Below are 18,646 nucleotides of genomic sequence, written 5' to 3'. Positions count from 1 at the left end.
TGACTTAGGGTGGGACCCTCTAGGTCAGGGTAGAGCTATCTGAGACTCGTGAAGTAGCATAAACAGCCCCATCTTTCTCCTTGAAGCCGCTGGTGGTTCCACACCGCTGACTGGATTGCAGCTCAGCGCTTAACCACTGAGCCACCAGGGCTCCCGTAGCAGAGACAGTCCTTCCATACGAGACCCTCGCCGCTTCCTGCTCCCCACTCTGTCAGCAGCCAACTACAGGAGCCCAACCCTAACTTGTGAGCTCCTGCCACTAGGAAGTCTTTTTGTCACATGGAAGTTGGGTGAGTTTCGGGCCCAGCTGCATCCAGAGCTCTGATATTTCTCTAAAGATGGACCCTCTGGAGAAAAAGAGACCAGGCTTCCTGAGACTGTCGCCCAATTTACTGACCCTTCATGTCTGGAAATGAACTCACCAAACAATAGATTCTTAAGCCCAACTCATTGTCACTGAGTTGATTCTCATGCATCTTGGGCCCTACGGGACACGGCAGAACTGCCCTGTGGGTTTCTGAGTCTGAAACGACAGGAGCAGAAAGTCGCATCTTTCTCCCTCGCAGCGGCTGGTGGTTTTGAACTGCTGACTTCGTAATGGCGGCCTAATGCGAAACCGCTAGGCCACCAGGGCTCCTGTGGGGCTCCAAAGGGGGGTTATTAACACTAGGGAAGTACCCACCCCTTAGAATCGTCAACCATTTGGGATCCAAAGGGCAGCCTTTCCCCGAGGACAGTGTTCCGAAGGGTTGGGAAAGGAGGGGGAGCTGAAGCAGGTAATGCGGGCAGGAGGCGGGCGGGAGCAGCGCAGGTCCAGGTGGGGACGGCCATCCGAGAGACGAAACCCAAGTGTGGAAAGCGTGACACAGAAAGCAAAGCAGCTCTTGGAATTTTTGCCCAAATCACAATGTGAGACAACAGAAACTGGCCCCGGTGGCACAGTGAGTTACGTGTTAGGCTGCTAACTACAAGGTCAGCAGTTTGAAACCACCAGCTGCTCTGCAGAAAAATAAGGCTGTCTAGTCCCGTTAAGTTTCAGCCTTGGAAACCCACAGGGGCTGGGGGCAGTTCTTGCCTTGTCCTCTAGGGTCACTGAGATGGAATGGCCTCGAGGGCAGGGATCTATTTTTTTATGTTGTTTTCTTTTCAGCCCTGTATGTGGTCGCACACTTGATGCCTGACATTTCAAACCTGCACTGACCTGGAGCTCACAGGCCCAGAGAAAGACATCTCACCCAGGGCCAGCGTGTCAGATCTGAATGGGACCTTCTTTGGGACACACAGTTTGAACACAGTAACTGAGCTGGTCACATACACTGCCCACCCGCCCTTGCTGCCAGGACTGAGAGCTACTTGAGAGCTTGTTCCCCCAGAACCCCAGGGCAAGAGGGCAGGCGGGAGGGTCTCCTCCAACATTAAGGGAGAGGTCTTTCTGGAGAACCAGCCTACAGACAGACGGAGGCTCCAGGGCTTTGCTGTGGTGGGCCTGGAGGCAGGAAGGGTCTGTGCGTGAGCCCTGGGCGGGAAGGGCTAGCGTAACTATTCTCTGACGAGGGGTGACAAGTGGGGCTTCTCCTGTTTCAGAGGTGGGGATGGGGACAAATTTTTTTAAGTTTCCCCAGGGATAACACAAATAGTAGCAGTCCCTGTGTGGGGAAATCCCAAATGCAGAAGCGGTAAGGAGAGGGATTAAGGTGGGGGAAGAGTGAGGTCAGAGGGAATCTTGGGGACCGGAGAGCACCAGCTAAAGCAGACACAAGGGAAAGGGTGTTGCCTGGTGGTAAAACCAACCAGTCGACGCCGATTAAGCCTAAAAAGAAAAGCCTTTCACACACACACACTTAAAAAAGTTATTACATATTTTAAAAAAATTATGACTTCTAGACCAGATGGCAAGGAGGCCTGGTGGCACAGTGGGTTACACGTTGGGCTGATAACCACAAGGTCAGCAGTTCAAACCCACCAGCTGCTCTGAGGGAGAAAGAGGAGGCTGTCTGCTCCCATCAAGACTGACAGCCTCAGAAACCCACTGAGGAAGTTCTACTCTGTCCTACAGGGTTGGGGTGAGTTTCTGAGAGAGGGGGGTAAAGCAATGTGGATAAATGAGTAGATGTCTACAGAGACCTCACTTTGGCCCCTGGTGGCCCCCAGGGGCACTGACGCAGCTTCGAGGGGTCTTCTTAAAGGCCAACCCCCCGCCTCATCCATCTCCAAAGTGGCCCATTTTTAGGGAAGCAGACGGCCTCACCATTCTCCACTGCAGCTGCCTGGTTTCAACATGCCACCTTCTGGGTTAGCAGCTGAGCGCTTAATCTCCGTGCCACCAGGAGTCCTTTCCTAAAGGCCACACATTTCTCACTGCCGTCCCTCTGCTCCGTGCTACTGTTATGAATCAGGCGACCCCTGTGAAAAGGTCGGTCAACAAGGGGGTCGCGACCCACAGGTTGAGAACCGCTGCTTTAGGGCCTGTCTTCTCTGTCGTGTGTAATTCTGAGCCAGACAAGCAGATGAACTCGGTAGGGGAAAGAGCAGCCAGATGGAGGGACACAGAAAGTCCCGAGGGAGGAGACTGCGGTCCTGAGAGGCCGGCTGCAAGTGGCATCTGATGTCCACGACAGAGCCCCACGGGACCCCTGTGCTGTTTCTCGCCCTCTCCAGCGGGGAGGCTGCCGCGGCCATGCCGGCCACCAACCAGGGCTGGCCTGAGGACTTCGGCTTCCGGCTGGGCGGCTCGGGGCCCTGCTTCGTGCTGGAGGTGGCCGAGGGGAGCAGCGCGCACGCCGGGGGGCTGCGGCCCGGGGACCAGATCCTGGAGGTGGAGGGCCTGGCTGTGGGCGGCCTGAGCCGCGAGCGCCTGGTGCGCCTGGCCCGGCGCTGCCCGCGGGTGCCGCCCAGCCTCGGCGTGCTCCCGGGCCCCGAGGGCGGCCCCGCACCCCCGGCCGCAGCCTGGCGGCCACCGCGCTCCAACCGCGGCCTCCTCCTGGGCCGCGAGCTGCTGCGCCTGGCCGGCCGCAAGCGCCCCGACACCGTGCACCGAGAGCGCAGGCGCAAGGCGCAGGAGTTCAGCCGAAAGGTAAGGCCGGGGGCGGGGCGAGGGCCGTGGAGGGCGGGGCGAAGGCCGCGGTGGGCATGGGGAAGGGCGGTAGGCTTGGGGGCCCCACCCGCAGGAGCTGAAGACCCCTTTGGAGGTACATTTCCTGGAGGTGCAATCTCGCTCAAGCTTCAAGACCCTGTACCTAAATTGGGCCATTTTTGTTTCTTTGTGGGCCTTCTCCCGAACCCCCCTTTTTATTGGGGTATGACTTACTTATAAATACAGCAAAATTCATTAAGCATACTAAACGCCCCCAAATTCATGAGTCGGAATCACTCAAAGGCAGTCCTATAGGACAGAGTGGATTCCCAAGACTTTACATCTTTCCGGGAGCAGAAAACCTCATCCATCTCCCATAAAGCAGCTGGTGGGTTCAAACCGCTGACCTTGTGGTTAGCGGCGGAACCCACTATGCTTTGGGTGTACCATGAAATTTATAATACTCAAAAGAAAAAAGAAATGTATAATACTCACTGCCATGTAATGCAGACCCCACGGGACAGGGAAGAACTACCCTAATGAGTTTTGAGTAGAAAGCCCTGCCTTTCTCCCAAGGATCAGCTGGTGGCTTCGAACTACATACCTTGCAAATCACTGCCCAATGCATAAACACTACTCCAGCAGGCTCCCATGATGTGTAAAGTGCAACAAAGTTCACCTGGTGGCAGACCCTGTAGCCACCACTATCATCAGATGTAGCAGATAGAATACAGACAATGGGGGGCAGTGAGGGGAAGATTGCTTCTGTTGGGGGCACTCAATAAGCTCCTGTGACAGAGCTTAGAGTGCCCATCTTCGGGTTCACAGCTGAGCACGTAACCCGGGCACCACCAAGCTCTAAGTGGAATCTAGACTAATACCACATCGCCCCAGAAGGTTCCCTGAGAGGTGACTAAACCCCATCCTGATTTCCGCCCCTAGAGACACAGGCCCTGGCACCCGGCACCTTCTGCTCAGTTGACCATCGGCGCTTCTTCCATATGGTTTGCCTGTCTCTCTGGATGCCTGTCCCGTTGCCTGCTTCTTAGCAGGCTCTTCTCTCCTTAAAGAACCATCCCTGTTCAAGCCCCCGCTACAGCAGGTCCAGCCCTCCCCAGTCGAGCTGTCTGCTTGGGCTCCAGCGGCCCTGGTTTTGGGTCCTCAGAATCTCCCAAGGCCTTTGGTTTCCTGTCTGACTCTGGCACAGGCAGGCTCTGAGGGGGCCCTAGGCAGAGAGCTAGCGTGTCCCTGAGGACTGAGAGCCAGGGCCGCAGGCTGGGGTCACCTGAGAGAAGCAAAGGCAGGGCTCAGGGAAGGCAAGTTTGAGGATGGGCTTGACTTCAGGTTTGAAGTAAAAAAAAAAATCCCGCAGAAGCTGGACTGTGCACATGGCTAGGCGTTAGGGGCAAGAGTTGCCCTGGGTGGCCGTGGACCACGTCTCTGTCTCTCTGAGGCTCCTCTATCGGGCCACTCGCCCTTCCGGGTCTAGACATGGTGGCCACGTCCTCATTTGCCCAAGGCTCAAACAGAACCAACGTGTGTGCATGCGTGCGTGCGTGCGTGCGTGCGTGTGTGTGTGTGTGTAGAGAGAGAGAGAGAGACCAGAATCTAGTGCGGATGCCAGACATACATTCTACACAACCCCGCTTCCTGCCCAGGCCGCAGGTCCCACCAGATACCTAAGATCCTGGAAGCTGCTGGCACAGGAAACCAGGAATGGGTTGAGAGGCAGATCAGCAGAGAGAGAAGACCACGTAACGTGGTTGGTTGCAGTTGGCTGGTTGTTAAGGTGGTTGTTAAGAACTAGGGCAAGAGTCTCGGGCCAAGGATATCATTGAAGACGATTTCAACTTCAGTAATGGAACAAGTAAGAAAAACCTTGCTTCTCAGCGAGAGTGAGGTGGCGGTCTGCAACAAGCAAGCAGAAACAGGGGCAGCCAGTCACAAAGCCACACGAAGACTTCCCAGGAACCAGGAAACGCAAGCCCTGGCCAGAGCCGGGCCCTGGATTCAGACTTCCGGCTTCCTGAAACTTGAGAGGACAAGTTCCTGTTTGTGAGAGCCACTGGCTCCTAGCCTCCCTTCACGATGGCTCCGGAGAATGAAGACACTCACCATCAGAAAAGATCCTTGGCTAGAAAAGGACCTCATGACTGGTAACCTAGGGAACAAAGAACGGGGAGAGCCTCCATGAGATGGTGACCCCACCACTGAAGTCGTGTGCCTCTCAGTGACTGTGAAGATGGCGTGGCACGGAGCAATGCTTCCTTCTGGGATGCGCAAAGTCCCCGCGAGTCAGTGCCAATCCAGTCGCGGCCAACCCCACATACTGTGGGCTGCCCCATCGCAGATGCCCCGCCATGAAACCAAAGGTCCGTCGCTGCCCTGAAGAGCCAAATGGGGGACTGGCCAGCGGCCCCACGGGACGATGTGGCTATGCAGGCCAGGTCAGGCATTTTCTGGCAAGCGGGCCGGTGGGGGCTGGGGGAAAGCTGGATTCTGGTCAAGAGGGAAGAAAATCCCCTGCCTTAGGAAGATCAAAGGCTTATGAGCTGCCTCCCCCGCACCCCCCTTTGGTTTCCAACCACCAGCCCCCTAGCTGTCCCCAGCCTCTCGATGCCCCAGTTCTTCGTCCTTGAAGTGCCTGATATTTAATAGAAAATCCATTAGTGCCCTGGGATGGTGCCTCCCGCTTAGATGTAGGTTGAGATCATTTGGGTACAGCTGACACCAAAAACACTCTGTGGCCCAGGCCCCAGGAGGGAGGAACTATTTTCCCTCTTTCTTACATAAAACATCTTCCCAGCTGGCTGTGCGGTCCTTGGGATTGAGGCTACCGTTGTCTCGGATCCCCACACCAGCAAGCTCTGAGGTGTGGGTGATGCGTGAGTGGGGGGTGCTGAGGCTGCAGCCCACCCTACCCACCCAGAGGGAAGCCTAGGTTGGTGGGAACCTGCAGGAGCTGTGACGCCATGGTGGCCGGCCCCACAGATGGCCAGGGAGGGCTTCTGAGACTGTGGACCTTTGGGAAGCAGACAGCCTCATCTTTGTCCCTCAGGCGGCTGACCACTGACAGACCTTGCGGTTTGTAGCTGCCACTCAGTCTTCTCTTGCATGTTTTTTTTTTTCCCCATGAGAGAGAGGAAAGGGAAACTGACACCGGTCTTTTTCTTGGCTGTTTGTCACATCAGCTCCGGCAGGAAATGGAAGTCACAGGTGGTTTGTAAAAATCCATAATCCATCCACGGTGAGGTCGTCATTGGAAACCCGCTACACGTCGCGCTGCTGACTGCTAGGTCAGTGGCTTGAAAGCGCAGAGAAAGATGAGACGCCTACTCCCATGAAGAATTAATCTTGGAACCCCACAGGGGCGGTTCTGATTTGTCCTATAGGGTCGCTATGAGTCGACATCAACTCAATAGCAGTGACATCTACGGGGAGACTTCAAAACGTTGTGGGAAAATGGAATTCTTCCATGAACATTGTGAATCCCCCTCGTTCTATGTAATGATAGCAAACCTCTTGTCATTGAGTCCCCCCAACTCATGGCACCCCTTTATTTGTAAAGTTTCTGAGGGGAGCAGACAGCTTCATCTTGCTCCCTTGGAGTGGCTAGTGGATTTGAACTGCTGACCTTGCGACTAGCACTTTTGTCACTAATGACATATGATAAACTCATCAGATTACATGTTCCACGTGTGAGCCTGCTTCTGTCCCCTTGGTGCTGTGTCACAAACTCCTACATGTGTTTTCAGAAGAGCTTTTACGGTGGTTGTGGCAGACCCCCGTCCAGGCAGACCTCAGGGTTGTGGCCGGTTCAGTGCCTGACCCTCTAGGACTGGGGCGAACTGCCCCTGAGGGGTTGACACTGCAACACTTTATGGCAGCGGTTCTCAACCTGTGGGTCACAACCCCTTTGGAGGTTGACCAGCCCTTTCACAGGGGTCACCCGATTCATAACAGTAGCAAAAATGACATTGATGAAGTAGCCACGAAAATAATTTTATAGTTGGGGGTCATCACCACATGAGGAATCATATGAAAGGGTCACAACAGGAGGAAGGTTGAGAACCACTGCTCTATGGAGTAGAAATCCTCATCTTTCACCCTCAGAGCAGCTGGTGGTTTTGAACTCTTCACCTTGTGGCTAACAGCCCAATGTGTAACCACTATCCCATCTTGGGTTTGATGCCAGACCACAGCAATAGAGAGAAGCTTGGTGTCAACCAAGGAGAGTGAATGTTCTGGTTTCCCAGTACCGGGGCATGTGGTGTGGGCAGCAGGCTGCGGTCCAGGTGCAGTGAGCATGATGAAACAGCTGGGAAGCTTGTGAGGATGGCCACAGGGGGACACAGGGACACAGAGTGAGCCCAGGCTTCAGGGAAAATGGCGCCGGTCGACTTGCTGGAGGGAGACTGCCCACAGACCTTCCATTCACAAAAAAATGTGCCATCTGGGAAGCGCAGGAAAGTGAGGTCAGCCAGTAACCCAGGAGGCCACACCATCCTCTCACTCACGGCATGCCAGAGTCCATTGTCCTCCAGGATCCAGAGAGCACCCTCCCTGCCATCGAGGCCATTCGGACTCACAGCGACCCCACAGGACGGGGAGGAACTGCCCCTGTGGGTGTCCGAGTCCGTCCATCTTTGCGGGAGCAGACTGCCTCACCTGTCTCCCACCAAGTGGCTGGCAGGTTTATCTGAGGCTGACCCAGTTACACCTCCAGGGTCAGGAGTGCTTCCTCTGACACTGATGTCACTCTTTTATGCTGTGATTGACATGCCTTTTCTGAGTGAACCACCAGACCTTTCTTCCTAGTCTGTCTTAGTCTGGAAGCTCTGCTGAAACCTGTGGGTGTCCCCACTGGTGTCTGAAGCACCGAAGGCCCAGCTCCCAGCATCAGAGCAACACGCAAGCCGCCCCAGGGTGACGATCGGACTAACAGACGGGTGGTGGATAGCAGTTTTGTGGGAATGTCATTCGCCTGCGGTGTGACTTGCCCATTTCAAGGGTACAGTGCAAACAACCTCAATGTCCATGCGGGGAGGGATGGTTAAATTGGCACAGATGTACAACGGAGCACCAAACATCCCCAAAGAATCAGATGACACTGTCCAACGCCTCATGACCTGGCTGGATTTGGAAGAGAATATACAGAGCAGTTAGTCAATCCTATAAAACAAGTACTGAATGGGATCACTATTATAAAAGGAAAAAAATCAAGGAAAATTACTTTCCTTAATAAAATGTAAAAAAAGATAAGAAAAAAATACTTACTATTAGTCTTTTAGCTGTACTGATTATAATAATGAGTATATTGTTCCCTAACTTGTTTCACAACCCAAAATATTACATTATACATACTAGAATAAAAACACAGATATTATTTTTTTATTTATTTTGTAAAATCTTTTTATTGGGGCTCATAAGGCTCTTATCACAGTCTGTACATACATCAATTGAGCAAAGCACCCTTATACATTCGTTGCACTCGTCATTCACATAATTCACCTTCCGCTTGGGTTAAAAACACAGATATTATTTAAAAAAGAAATTGACTTTCACTCCAGAAGAAGCAGACTTTGACAGTTATGGAGAAGCTGGGATGAGGTGAAGGGAGGGAGGAAAAGAAAATAGATTCATAACATTTATCCTTAAAGCAGTGGTTCTCCGTGCCTCCACCCTTTAATACAGTTCCTTGTGTTGTGGTGACCCCAAACCATAAAATTATTTTTGTTGCTACTTCATAACTGTAATTTTGCTACTGTTATGAATCATAATGTAGACATCTTATATGCAGGATGTATTTTCACTGCTACAAATTGAACATAATTAAACACAATTAAAGCACAGTGATTAATCACAAAACAACATGTAATTATATACTGTGAAATATTTATGTGTTTTCCGATGGTCTTAGACAACCCCTGTGAAAGGGTCATTCGACCCCCACAGGTTGAGAACCGCTGCCTTAAAGCAGTCCCTGAATAGTAACACACATCGATACCCGGTAGCCTAGCTGCAGCCTAACGAAACTTCCTCAATTACATCAGGGCTGTGACCTGAGTAAAGGGGTTACACTCCAATCCTCCCACAACTGCTTAGTTGACACAAAACCTATCACACTGACTCCAGAATCTGCAGAATTGGAGACTTTGCAGCCTCAGCATGGAGAGGGACTGGCGACCAGGAGCCCACGCTGTTCTAAGATTGCTTCAGGAAGAGTCTGCTCAAGGCGCACTCAGGGGCTCTGCCACTGCCCCATGCAAGCTCTGCTATCTCCAGCATCTCTATATCATTCCTGCAGGAACCCAAGTCCGGGGCAAGAGCCCCCACTTGACCAAGGTCACAACCTAACCCCCTTCCACCTTTGGGGAAGTACCCTCCCTCTTTGGCTGGTTAGCCAGGAGATGACATGACCGTGCTCCTCAGCAGGGAAGTGAGCATCCTCATTCCCCCATCTTTGAACTTGGTCCTGCAGTGCCAGGTATGCGAGATAAGTGCCTGAGTGATTGTGTTGGGTCAAAGGACAGACCGAACTTCAGATTTCTGACCCATCTCACCAGATGCCCTCCAGCAGGGCGGGTTACCCAGTAAACAGGGTAAGCGCGGACTCATTGGTGCTTACCTACTAAGCTATAAACTCCCCACTTTGTGTTTTCAATATGGGTCACCAGCATCATTCTCAAGGGCCAAGCCGGGCCACATTGCATTGAATCCCAGACCCATTGGTTGCAAGATGCAGCAATGACAAGATGAGCAGTAGCATTGATGTGATGAAAACACAACACTGTTCACTCCGCATGAGTGAGTTAGCAGAAGGAGGCCCTTGCTTACCTTGCTAATTGGGTCAACGTCCAGCCCTTTTGCACATTTGCCCACCAGGCAAACCCTCATGGCCCTGAGGGCTCCGACTTCTCCAGTGGAATCAACTGCCTTGACAAAGACAAAGAAGCAGCTGGAGGGAGGATGGGGGGGGCATCCCAATCCAGGGCCAGGCGCGCACCCCAGAGCTTCTCTGTGGGATCACTCTGCGCAGTGCAGCAGAAGGGAGGGTGGTGTCACAAATAGTAACTAGCAATTAGTGAGTGCCTGGCATGCTCTTATGCTCTCTACTCAAGTCGATCCATCTGACCCTCGCCCTGTTAATTAGGGGGTCTGTCTTGGCTTCAATCCTGACTCTGTGGCTTTGGGCATGTTGCCTCCCCTCTGTCGGTCACAATTCTCCTGTGTGGAGAATGATGGGCAGAAAACTAACCACAGGCATTTGTCTCCCTTGTGCTCCCATAAAAGAGCCCTGGTAGCATAGTGCTGGACTGTTAACTGTAAGGTCAGCAGTTTGAAACCACCAGCTGCTCCCTGGGGGAAAGATGAGGCTTTCTACTCTCATAAAGAGTTACAGTCTCCAAAACCCACAGGGGGCAGTTCAACCCTGTCTTATAGGGTCGTTATGAGTCAGAACAGACTTGATAGCAGTTAGTTTGGCCTGTTTTAACCCAAAGCCATGTGACTTAAAACCATAGAGAGATGTTGGTTTTAAGTGCAGCTTTGGGTTCAAGTGCAAAGCCAAGGTATCAGTAGGGTCGTGCTCTCCTGGAGGGTGGGTTGGGCACTAAGGAAAGATCTGTCTCTGCTGGCCATCCTTGGCATTCCTTGTCCTGTAGGTGCACCCCCCACCCCCTACCTCCACCTGCATCTTCACCTGACTGTCTCCCCTCGGTGTGTCTCTGTCCGTGTGTCTCTCCTCCTCATTTTACAAGGATATCAGAGCCCTACCTTACTGCAGCAGCACCTCATGTTCACTTATCAATTGGCCGCAAAGACTCTCTTTCCACATTCATGGTCACTCGGGGACCTGTGGCCTGGCTCACGTGGTCAGGCTGTGGTCGGGTTAGCACAGTGCGACTGGGGTGTCACCATTCCAGGGGTGCTCAGTCGGTGCTCCCACAGTCACTCTGTGCAGACAGGGCAGGGCCAGAGCTTCCTGGTGGTCCGCCCCCCATCACTCATGGGACCCCTTCTCACAGGTGGATGAAATCTTGGGGGACCAGCTGACCGCCAAAGAGCAGGTGTTTGCAGCCCTGAAGCAGTTTGCAACTGAGCAGAGGGTGGACGACCTGGTCTGGGCACTTACCCTCGCGCTGCCCCGAGAGGCCCGGGGGCCTCTCCTGGAGAACCTCAGGTACCCCAGTCTGGGGCCAGGTGGGCAAGGGGGAGGTCTTCCTCAGAGATGTCAGCCCAGGGCAGGGAGGTTGGGTCGATTCCAGGCCCGGGGTCCCAATACCCACTCAGGCCCAGAGTAAGGGCCGGCCAAAGTCCCTGGGCAGGGCAAACAGTAAATGTGTTCTGCTGCCAACCCAAAGGCTGTAGGTTCAAATCTTCCCTGAGACAATTAGGAAGAAAGACCTGGTGTTCTACTTCTGGGGGTGGGGAACAGCCATGGAAAACCCCATGGGCCCCTGGCTCAACTTATAGCCACTACCAGGGACATCTATGCTTCTTAGAACCGACCGTGGGAGATAGAAGGGCAGCGCTTGCCCAGGAAGGGCGCTCAGAGGCAGGTAGGGACAGGAAAGCAGGAAGCCTGGGAGGGAGAAGAGAGCTGTAACAGAGCAGGGACAGCAGGCCTTGTCAGAATGTCCTGTGTGTGTGGATGGCTGAATGGGAATCCAGTTCTCCTGAGACATATGGTGTCACCATGAGCTGGACTCACTGTAACAGAGACCAACCTGTGTCTGTAAAAGGCCAACCCAGAGGAGGGCAACAGTAGGGTACTGGGTGCCCTGGTAGCACCTCAAGAGTGAAAGTGGCCACAGAGAGAGAGCAGCTCCTGGAAAAACCACAGTCTGACCCCCTCACAAGACCCCATTAGCGGAAGCCAGGCCAGGATACCAGGATGCTTTACTGAGACCAAGCAAGGATACTATTTGAAGGCCATGTGGGACCCCTAGATCCCACCCAAAAAACAAAATGATCCCCACCCTTGGAGATGCCTGCTGTGTTTATGCAAGATCTCGCCAGGCCCCCAAGGAGCACTCTTCACAGAATCATCCCCTGAACACCAGCACCCCGCAACACTACTGTCCTCCTTTCACGGAGGCAAACTGAGGCTCAGAGAGGTTGAGCGGCTGGCTCAAGGTCACACAGCCATAGTACTTTCAGTTTTTCTTTTTAAATTGGATATACTTCACATATCATACAATTTGATGCTTCCGTCATATTAAGAAGATTTACACAATCATCACCACCATCAGTTTCAGCACATTTTCTTCTCATTGTTGTTAGTTCCCTCTTCCCCCCATCCCCCCCTGCCATGTCCCTAGGCAACCATCATCCCAGTCACTGTCTCTTTAGATCTACCCACCCTGGATTTCATATACAGAAAACCATACAAAACGCAAGCAGGAAGTAAGCAAAATCAAACAAACAAAACAAAAAGCAAACTAACAACTAGACAAAACAGAAAAATCTTGATCAAGAAGCAGAAACTATTAAAATTTGAACCAACTTTAAAATGGGTCAAAAGGGAGATCAAATGATAAGGTATTAGATCTTTAACCTAACCACATCTGCCGTCATCGATCCGACAATATTCTCTGTCTGATAACAAGGCTGTTCACATACCCAGATTATGGTCAGGGGAGATTCACCTGAGATTCACCTCAGATTATGGTCAGGGGAGATTCACCCAGATTATGGTCAGGGGAGCCTACAAATGGATTTGGGGCTGCCACAGTCATGCATAGCCTTCTGCAAACCGGGTGTTCTCAATGTAAGCATGATACCATTTCCTCTTAGGTCTGAATTTTATTATTGACAATCCTTGGATCACACAGACTGGTGTGGCTTAAGACAAGCCTTTAAGACTTTTAAGACTAGTTTTATAGGTTTGCCAGGAGTCATCCCAAGCACAATTGGTCTTTAATCTCCTGGAACAGCAGAGGAAAGGGAGTCAGGAATGGAAGGAGGAGATGGTGTGTGTGGTTAATTGCCTCTTAAGCCTTGTGAGCAGAACGGGATGGTGTCCGGCTACCATGACTGATCATGTTGATCAAAGATTCTATAGCCAAATCCTGATCGGAAGAGGGGCGAAATGTAGGACAGAATTCCAAATGCTCACAGACTCCAGACTTTCTGGGGCCACAGAGGCTGGATGAAGCCCTAAAACTCTTGCCCTGAGATCATCTTGAAAGTGTAAACCAAAAATAGCGCCCCTCCAAAGTATTTTCCCCCCAAAGTCTTCTTTGTGCCCCATAATCTTTTAGCTCAGCTAGTGCCAAAAAAACCCCACAAAAAACAACAACAGCCTGCCTTGAGCATTGGGCTGTTTTAAAGAACTGACAACAGAAAGGAGGAAGATGAGACAGGAAGGAGGCTTGGGGAAGCAGTGAGTGCCAGTGCCAAGCTGCCAGTGCCGGTGGATGGCGGAGGAGCCTCGCGGAAAGGGGGAGAGGGGGGCGAAGAACAGCGCAACTGGCAGGAGGTCTTCCACCATGGATGAGTTGTCCATGCGGAGGGAGCATACTCGGTTGGGCCAGCCTGTATCTGGCTGTGTAGACTTGGCCAACGATGGCCGCCACCGGCACCCTGAGGCTTCGCTGCTGTGTTGGTGGCCCTAAGTTGGAGCCCTCTGCGTTGAGTCTCCATGTACAAAGAAATCCCCTCGTGGCGTTCACGGAGTGGTCCAGGATGTGCTCCCTCCCCACCCCCCAACCATTGCCTCCCCTCCCACCCCTGAGCCTGCAGCCTGCAGGGGGGGACTTCTCCCCCTTTTCCCTCCTGACTCGGCCCGCCCCCTCCCCTCGCTGCCATTCACCCCGCTGCCTGCCCCTCCCTCTGGGCCTGGCCAATGTCGGAACTGGCACCGGCCACCCTCTCCGCCCTCCCCCTCCCACCTCAGCCCTGGAGCTGAGGCTGGCTCTGCAGCCCGGCGGCGGCGGACAGACGAGGCCCGGCAAAAGCCACCATGAGCTGCCTGGGGTGAGTAAGGGGGCCTTCCCGTGGCTGGGGAGACTCCTCGGAGGAAGAAAAGTTCTTTCTAGCTCAGCCGTGGAGGCGAGGGCAGGGATGCGCACACTCCTCCGTGCCGAGGACTCCCAGGGCAGCGGTGACGATGGACAACCCCCCCACCATACTCCTGCACCGGGCTGGGCACGGACTCTTCCTGGAAGGACTCCCCCCCCCGGATGGGGGGGGACTGCTCCTCGACCGCGAGTCCCCAGAGCTGCTCGCTGGTCCCTGAGGCGGTTCTCGCAGCCTCTCTGTGGCCCCCAGAGATAGCCTGTCTCCTTCTCCCAGTCCCAGTGCATCCCCAAGTGGCCGGCAGCCCGAGTTTGGATCAGGATGGCGGTGGGTGGGGGTGCGGAGATGGGGTGGGCGAGCCCCATTTCCAGCCTGGAATCGGAAACCCTGAACACCTGGGGGTGCCGGGACTCACAGGAGGATGGCAGCAGCCTGTGTTGTCAGCTCATCAAATGAGACAGGAAAATTGGGGAGGCTGCCTGAGGAGGGGGTGGTGCCCAGCTGGGCCAGGCAGGGGGAGGGTTACACTGGCAGCAGGCTTCAGTCACTCTGCCTGCTGCCCCTGCCCCCACCCCAAGCTGGCAAGCCCTCTGCACCAAGTGCTGGGCATTGGGGAGCTGCGGACAAGCAGCCAGCTGTGACTCGTGGGTAAGGGGGCTGAATGCCAGCTGTGGGGCAGCCAGAGTAGCCCCAGGCAGGCAGTCAGGTGGGCTTGGAAGCCGGGGCTCAGAGTTGCTGGCACAGCCAGCTTATGGAGGTGAAAGGACTGTCCCTAGCTTGGGGGGGGGTCCCTCTGACTGGACATCTCTTCACAGAGGCACCCATGTGCACATAAACCTGTAGGTCCCTATGCCACTTCAAGCCACATCAGATATCTGAGACCTCCAGTACACACACACACACACACACACACATCTCAGGGAGCCAAACCAGCTCATTGCCACCAATTCAATCCTCACTCACAGTGACCCCACAGGACAGGCAGCCTCATCTTTCTTGATCAGAGTGGCTGGTGGGTTGGAACCACCAACCCTTTTGGATCTCAACCCAGCAGTTCACCACGGAGCCCCCTCCACCCCCACCCCGGCTCCTCAGTCTCAGAGAGGCAAGGTTTAACAGAGGTTACAGAGAAGCATTCAGATGTTAGAATTGCATCTAGAGGCCAAAGTCACAGAAGGCAGGAAGCTGCACTACGGGGCCCACGGGCCACCGGAGCTCTTTACAATGCAATGGAAACAAGGGGATATTCCATAAACCGCAAATCCCACTTCTCAGCCTCAATAGTCACATTGGGGGCAAGTGCTCCACCATGCGATGAGGGCGGTGGCCTCTGTGGTGCAGGACGTCCTCTGGGATGACGCTGCAATGGTGGTGAGATTGGGTTAAAGCAGACTGCCGCATCTGGGGCTCACACTGCAGCCAATGCTTCACCCACCGCAGCCCCTAGATTAGGGTCCGGGGGAATTGGATGCCATCATGGCTGTCAGTGGCTTCCAAGGAGACACGGGAGGAGGGCACTTCCTTCAAATAGCAGTGAGTCCCGCAGCTTGGTGTTTAATTTGGGCCTGTCCCCAAAGGGATGCCAGCTTGATGAAGTGATGAGATGGCTTCTAATTAGGACACGACAGGCCCAGGCCATTTGGAAAGTGGGGGGTGGCCAGGAGTGGTGTCACCTCTGGTCCATGCACCCATGCACCTTTCAGACAGTAGGCAAAGGGGGATGGGCAGGAGGGGTGGCGCTGAAAGCCACCGGGTGCTGGAAGGAGCTAGGACTTGGGGGCCGATGGACTGCTCACTGGTGTCATGATCTGGAGCTGGTGGGCTGGTCTCCGGTCAGTCTGAAATGAACCTGCTGGTCGCCCCCAACCCCGCAACCCCTCAGTAGGAAAATATACCGTTGAGTCTCAAGGAGCACAGAGATTCTCTGAGAATCTGCAGGTGGGTTCAGAGGGACCCTGGGCACCCTCTCCCCCTTATGCATTCATCACAGGGCTTGGGGAGGGGACCACCCAGGGAGAAGTACCAGGCACACAGCATCCTTGCTAGGTGCTGTCAGGTCATGAAAGGAGCCCTGAGAGTGTGGTGAATGACGCGTTTGGGCTGCTAACCGTGAAGTTGGCAGTTCAAATCCAGCAGGCACTCCGCAGGAGAACGATGAAGCTGTCTACTGTAAACAGAAGCCTACAGGGGTAGTTCTACCCTGCCCTGTAGTGTCGCTGTAGGTCAGCAGGAACTCAGTGGCAGAGTTTGGTCTGTTCGGTTTGGTGACGTCACAGTGACTCTCGAGGTGCAGAGAAGGCTCCCTCCGTGGGCATTTCAGGATGTGATGGCTCAGCAGGTTGTCAGGTTTTCAGGCCAGGTCTCCATGGGGGGGGGGGGGGCCTCTCGGCAGGTCTCCCTGCCACCCTTTTAACTGAGTGCTGAGTCATCTGACCAGGCAGGCTGACTCGGCTCCGGGAGTGTTGATTCACTTAGAACCCTGAGAGCTGGGATTCCCAACCCAAGAGAGTCAGCCCTGCCTCATAGAGGCCCAACAGAACAGAGAGAGTCCTAGAGGCTGAAATATTTACGGAAGCCGACTGCCACATCTCCCCCCAGTAGTGGCTTGTGGGCTTGAACTGTTGACCTTTAGGTTAGCAGCTGAGCGCTAAAGCCAAGGCACCACCAGGCTTCTCGCCTCCCTCCCTGCTTTCCAGTACTGATATCTGGGCCTGAGCAGTCCTTTCACTGCTGGTTCTTCAGCAACATCCCAGGACTCTCCCACCACTTGACAACAGCACCCACCTCCCCAGATTTGTGACCGCCTCTTGTCTCCAGATGGTGACAAAATCACCCACTTGAGAGCCACTGGCCCCCAGTGTGACCTGCCCTCCACAGTGACCTCTCTCTGGAGCAGCCACCTCAGAGAAAGCCAACTGCTGTCCAGACCTGGGTCCACTCCAGGCTGTCCCAGGCAGGCCACCTGGCTGGATGCATCCGAGGCTAGTCCCCACCAGTGCCTAACCTGTACCCAGGGGACTGTCCCTGCAGCAGTGTATGTACTGCTGACTGGCTGGTCCCTGCTGCCTTCCTGGCACTTCTGCCTTGGCACATGGACAGTTTCCCCAGCCCTTGAGCTGGTCTGGCTCTGGAAGCTGGGCCACTGCAGCTGGCACCAATGGCAGAGAGGGCTCTGTTGCACCGAGATGGCCAGGCCGGTGCCAGGAAGCACACTCGCTGTGCAGGTTCAGACAAGTCTCTCTCTGGCAGGGCTGGGTGCTGGGGACTGACCAGCTGGGTCCAGGGAGGGAGGCTAAGATGTGGCCTCTGGCCTCCTGCTGGTGCCAGCACTGGGGCCAGGATTTGGGGGCTAAGGGGTTTCAGGGTTCCTGAGAATGGCCAGAGGCCAAGGTGAGGACCTGGGACTGCCTGCCTGTTTGGGTGCAGCCTGTTTCCTGGTAAGACACCTACAGATGGAGCCTGGTCCCCATGGCCCTGCTGTGGTGCCCCCACAGGAGCACCCCCCACCAGGATGCCTTGGACTTGCTGCAGATTCTCCAGGCCTTCCACCTGGGGTCAGGGGAGGCATAGGCAGTGAGAAGTGAGGGTGCAGCTAGGACTTCGGCTATGCTCCATTGTGGTGTGAGCTGCAGCCACCTCGCATATCACCCCAATCCTTACCCTCCTCCCCTGGGAGTCTCCTCCCCACTCCATACACACACACAAACAGCCCCCAACCCCAACCCCCTCACCTGGGAGTCTCCACCCCACTACACACACACACACACACACACACACACACACACACACACACACACAGCCTCCAACCCCAACCCCCTCACCTGGGAGTCTTCCCCAGTGCTGTCAGGGGCAGCCTCCCGCCAGACTGTCCCCTTGTCCTGTGTGCCCCACCTCCTCTTCCCCAGCAGAGGCCACCCCCAACTCCCCACCCGAAGGAAGGAAACCCTCCCTGGACCTGGGCGCGGAATAACCAAGGCGGATCAGGGGCGCAAAGTGAAGAGCCCCCAGGTCCCCCCACCGCCGCCGGGGCGGGGCCACCCGCGAGGGGCGGGCAGGGTGGCGGCTCGGGAGGGGCCAACGCGGGGTGGCCCGGCAGAGACGTGTGGAGTCGCGGCGCCCTCGCTCCGCTCGCCGTTTGGCCATCCCGGCCCTTGGGCACCTGCCGCGCCGCCGTCCGGCCTCCAGATGGGGAAGGACCAGGGCTTCTCCAGGCACTTTCGGTAGCTGCGTCCGCGCCCCGGGAACGCGCGCGCCCCGGCCGGGGAGGGGACAGGTCATGGCGGGGCTTCAGTCCGGGACTGGTACTAGGCGGTCGCCTGCCGCGGGCCACATGGGGAGGAAAGAAGGCCGCCCACCCGCCCTCCCGCCCTCCCGGGGCGAGATGCGAGGGCCTTCAGGGGCGAGATGCGAGGTGAATGAAGGGCGGGCAGTGGAAATCTACCTCTGTCCTCCCCCCTGTGACCTGCGGGGTCGAGGGGCAGAAAGGACAGGGCTGAGGATGGGTTGGGGGCTCTGCTGAGAATCCGACTCCCCCCCCCCCATTCTCCCAGT

At 55.0% G+C, this 18,646-nt stretch overlaps 1 protein-coding gene across 3 annotated transcripts in view; it reads left to right on the top strand.

The window, feature by feature from the left end:
- Positions 1-2,677: 2,677 nt before the first annotated feature.
- The window catches only part of GRID2IP (Grid2 interacting protein), a 34,336-nt gene continuing 18,367 nt past the window's right edge, over positions 2,678-18,646 (top strand). The window contains exons 1-2 of one of the 3 annotated variants that reach the window (XM_075528577.1): positions 2,678-3,073; positions 11,101-11,255. In XM_075528577.1, coding sequence (XP_075384692.1) covers positions 2,678-3,073; positions 11,101-11,255 — 551 coding nt within the window. Of the gene's footprint in view, positions 3,074-11,100; positions 11,256-14,039; positions 14,054-18,280; positions 18,316-18,646 lie in introns of those variants that run through there. The other 2 variants (XM_075528579.1, XM_075528578.1) reach the window with 2 other exon arrangements.

This window comes from Tenrec ecaudatus, chromosome 12 (genome assembly GCF_050624435.1).
Source record: "Tenrec ecaudatus isolate mTenEca1 chromosome 12, mTenEca1.hap1, whole genome shotgun sequence".
Classification (NCBI taxonomy): domain Eukaryota; kingdom Metazoa; phylum Chordata; class Mammalia; order Afrosoricida; family Tenrecidae; genus Tenrec; species Tenrec ecaudatus.
Note: the sequence above shows the minus strand (reverse complement) of the source record. Positions and strands in the feature narration are given on the sequence as shown.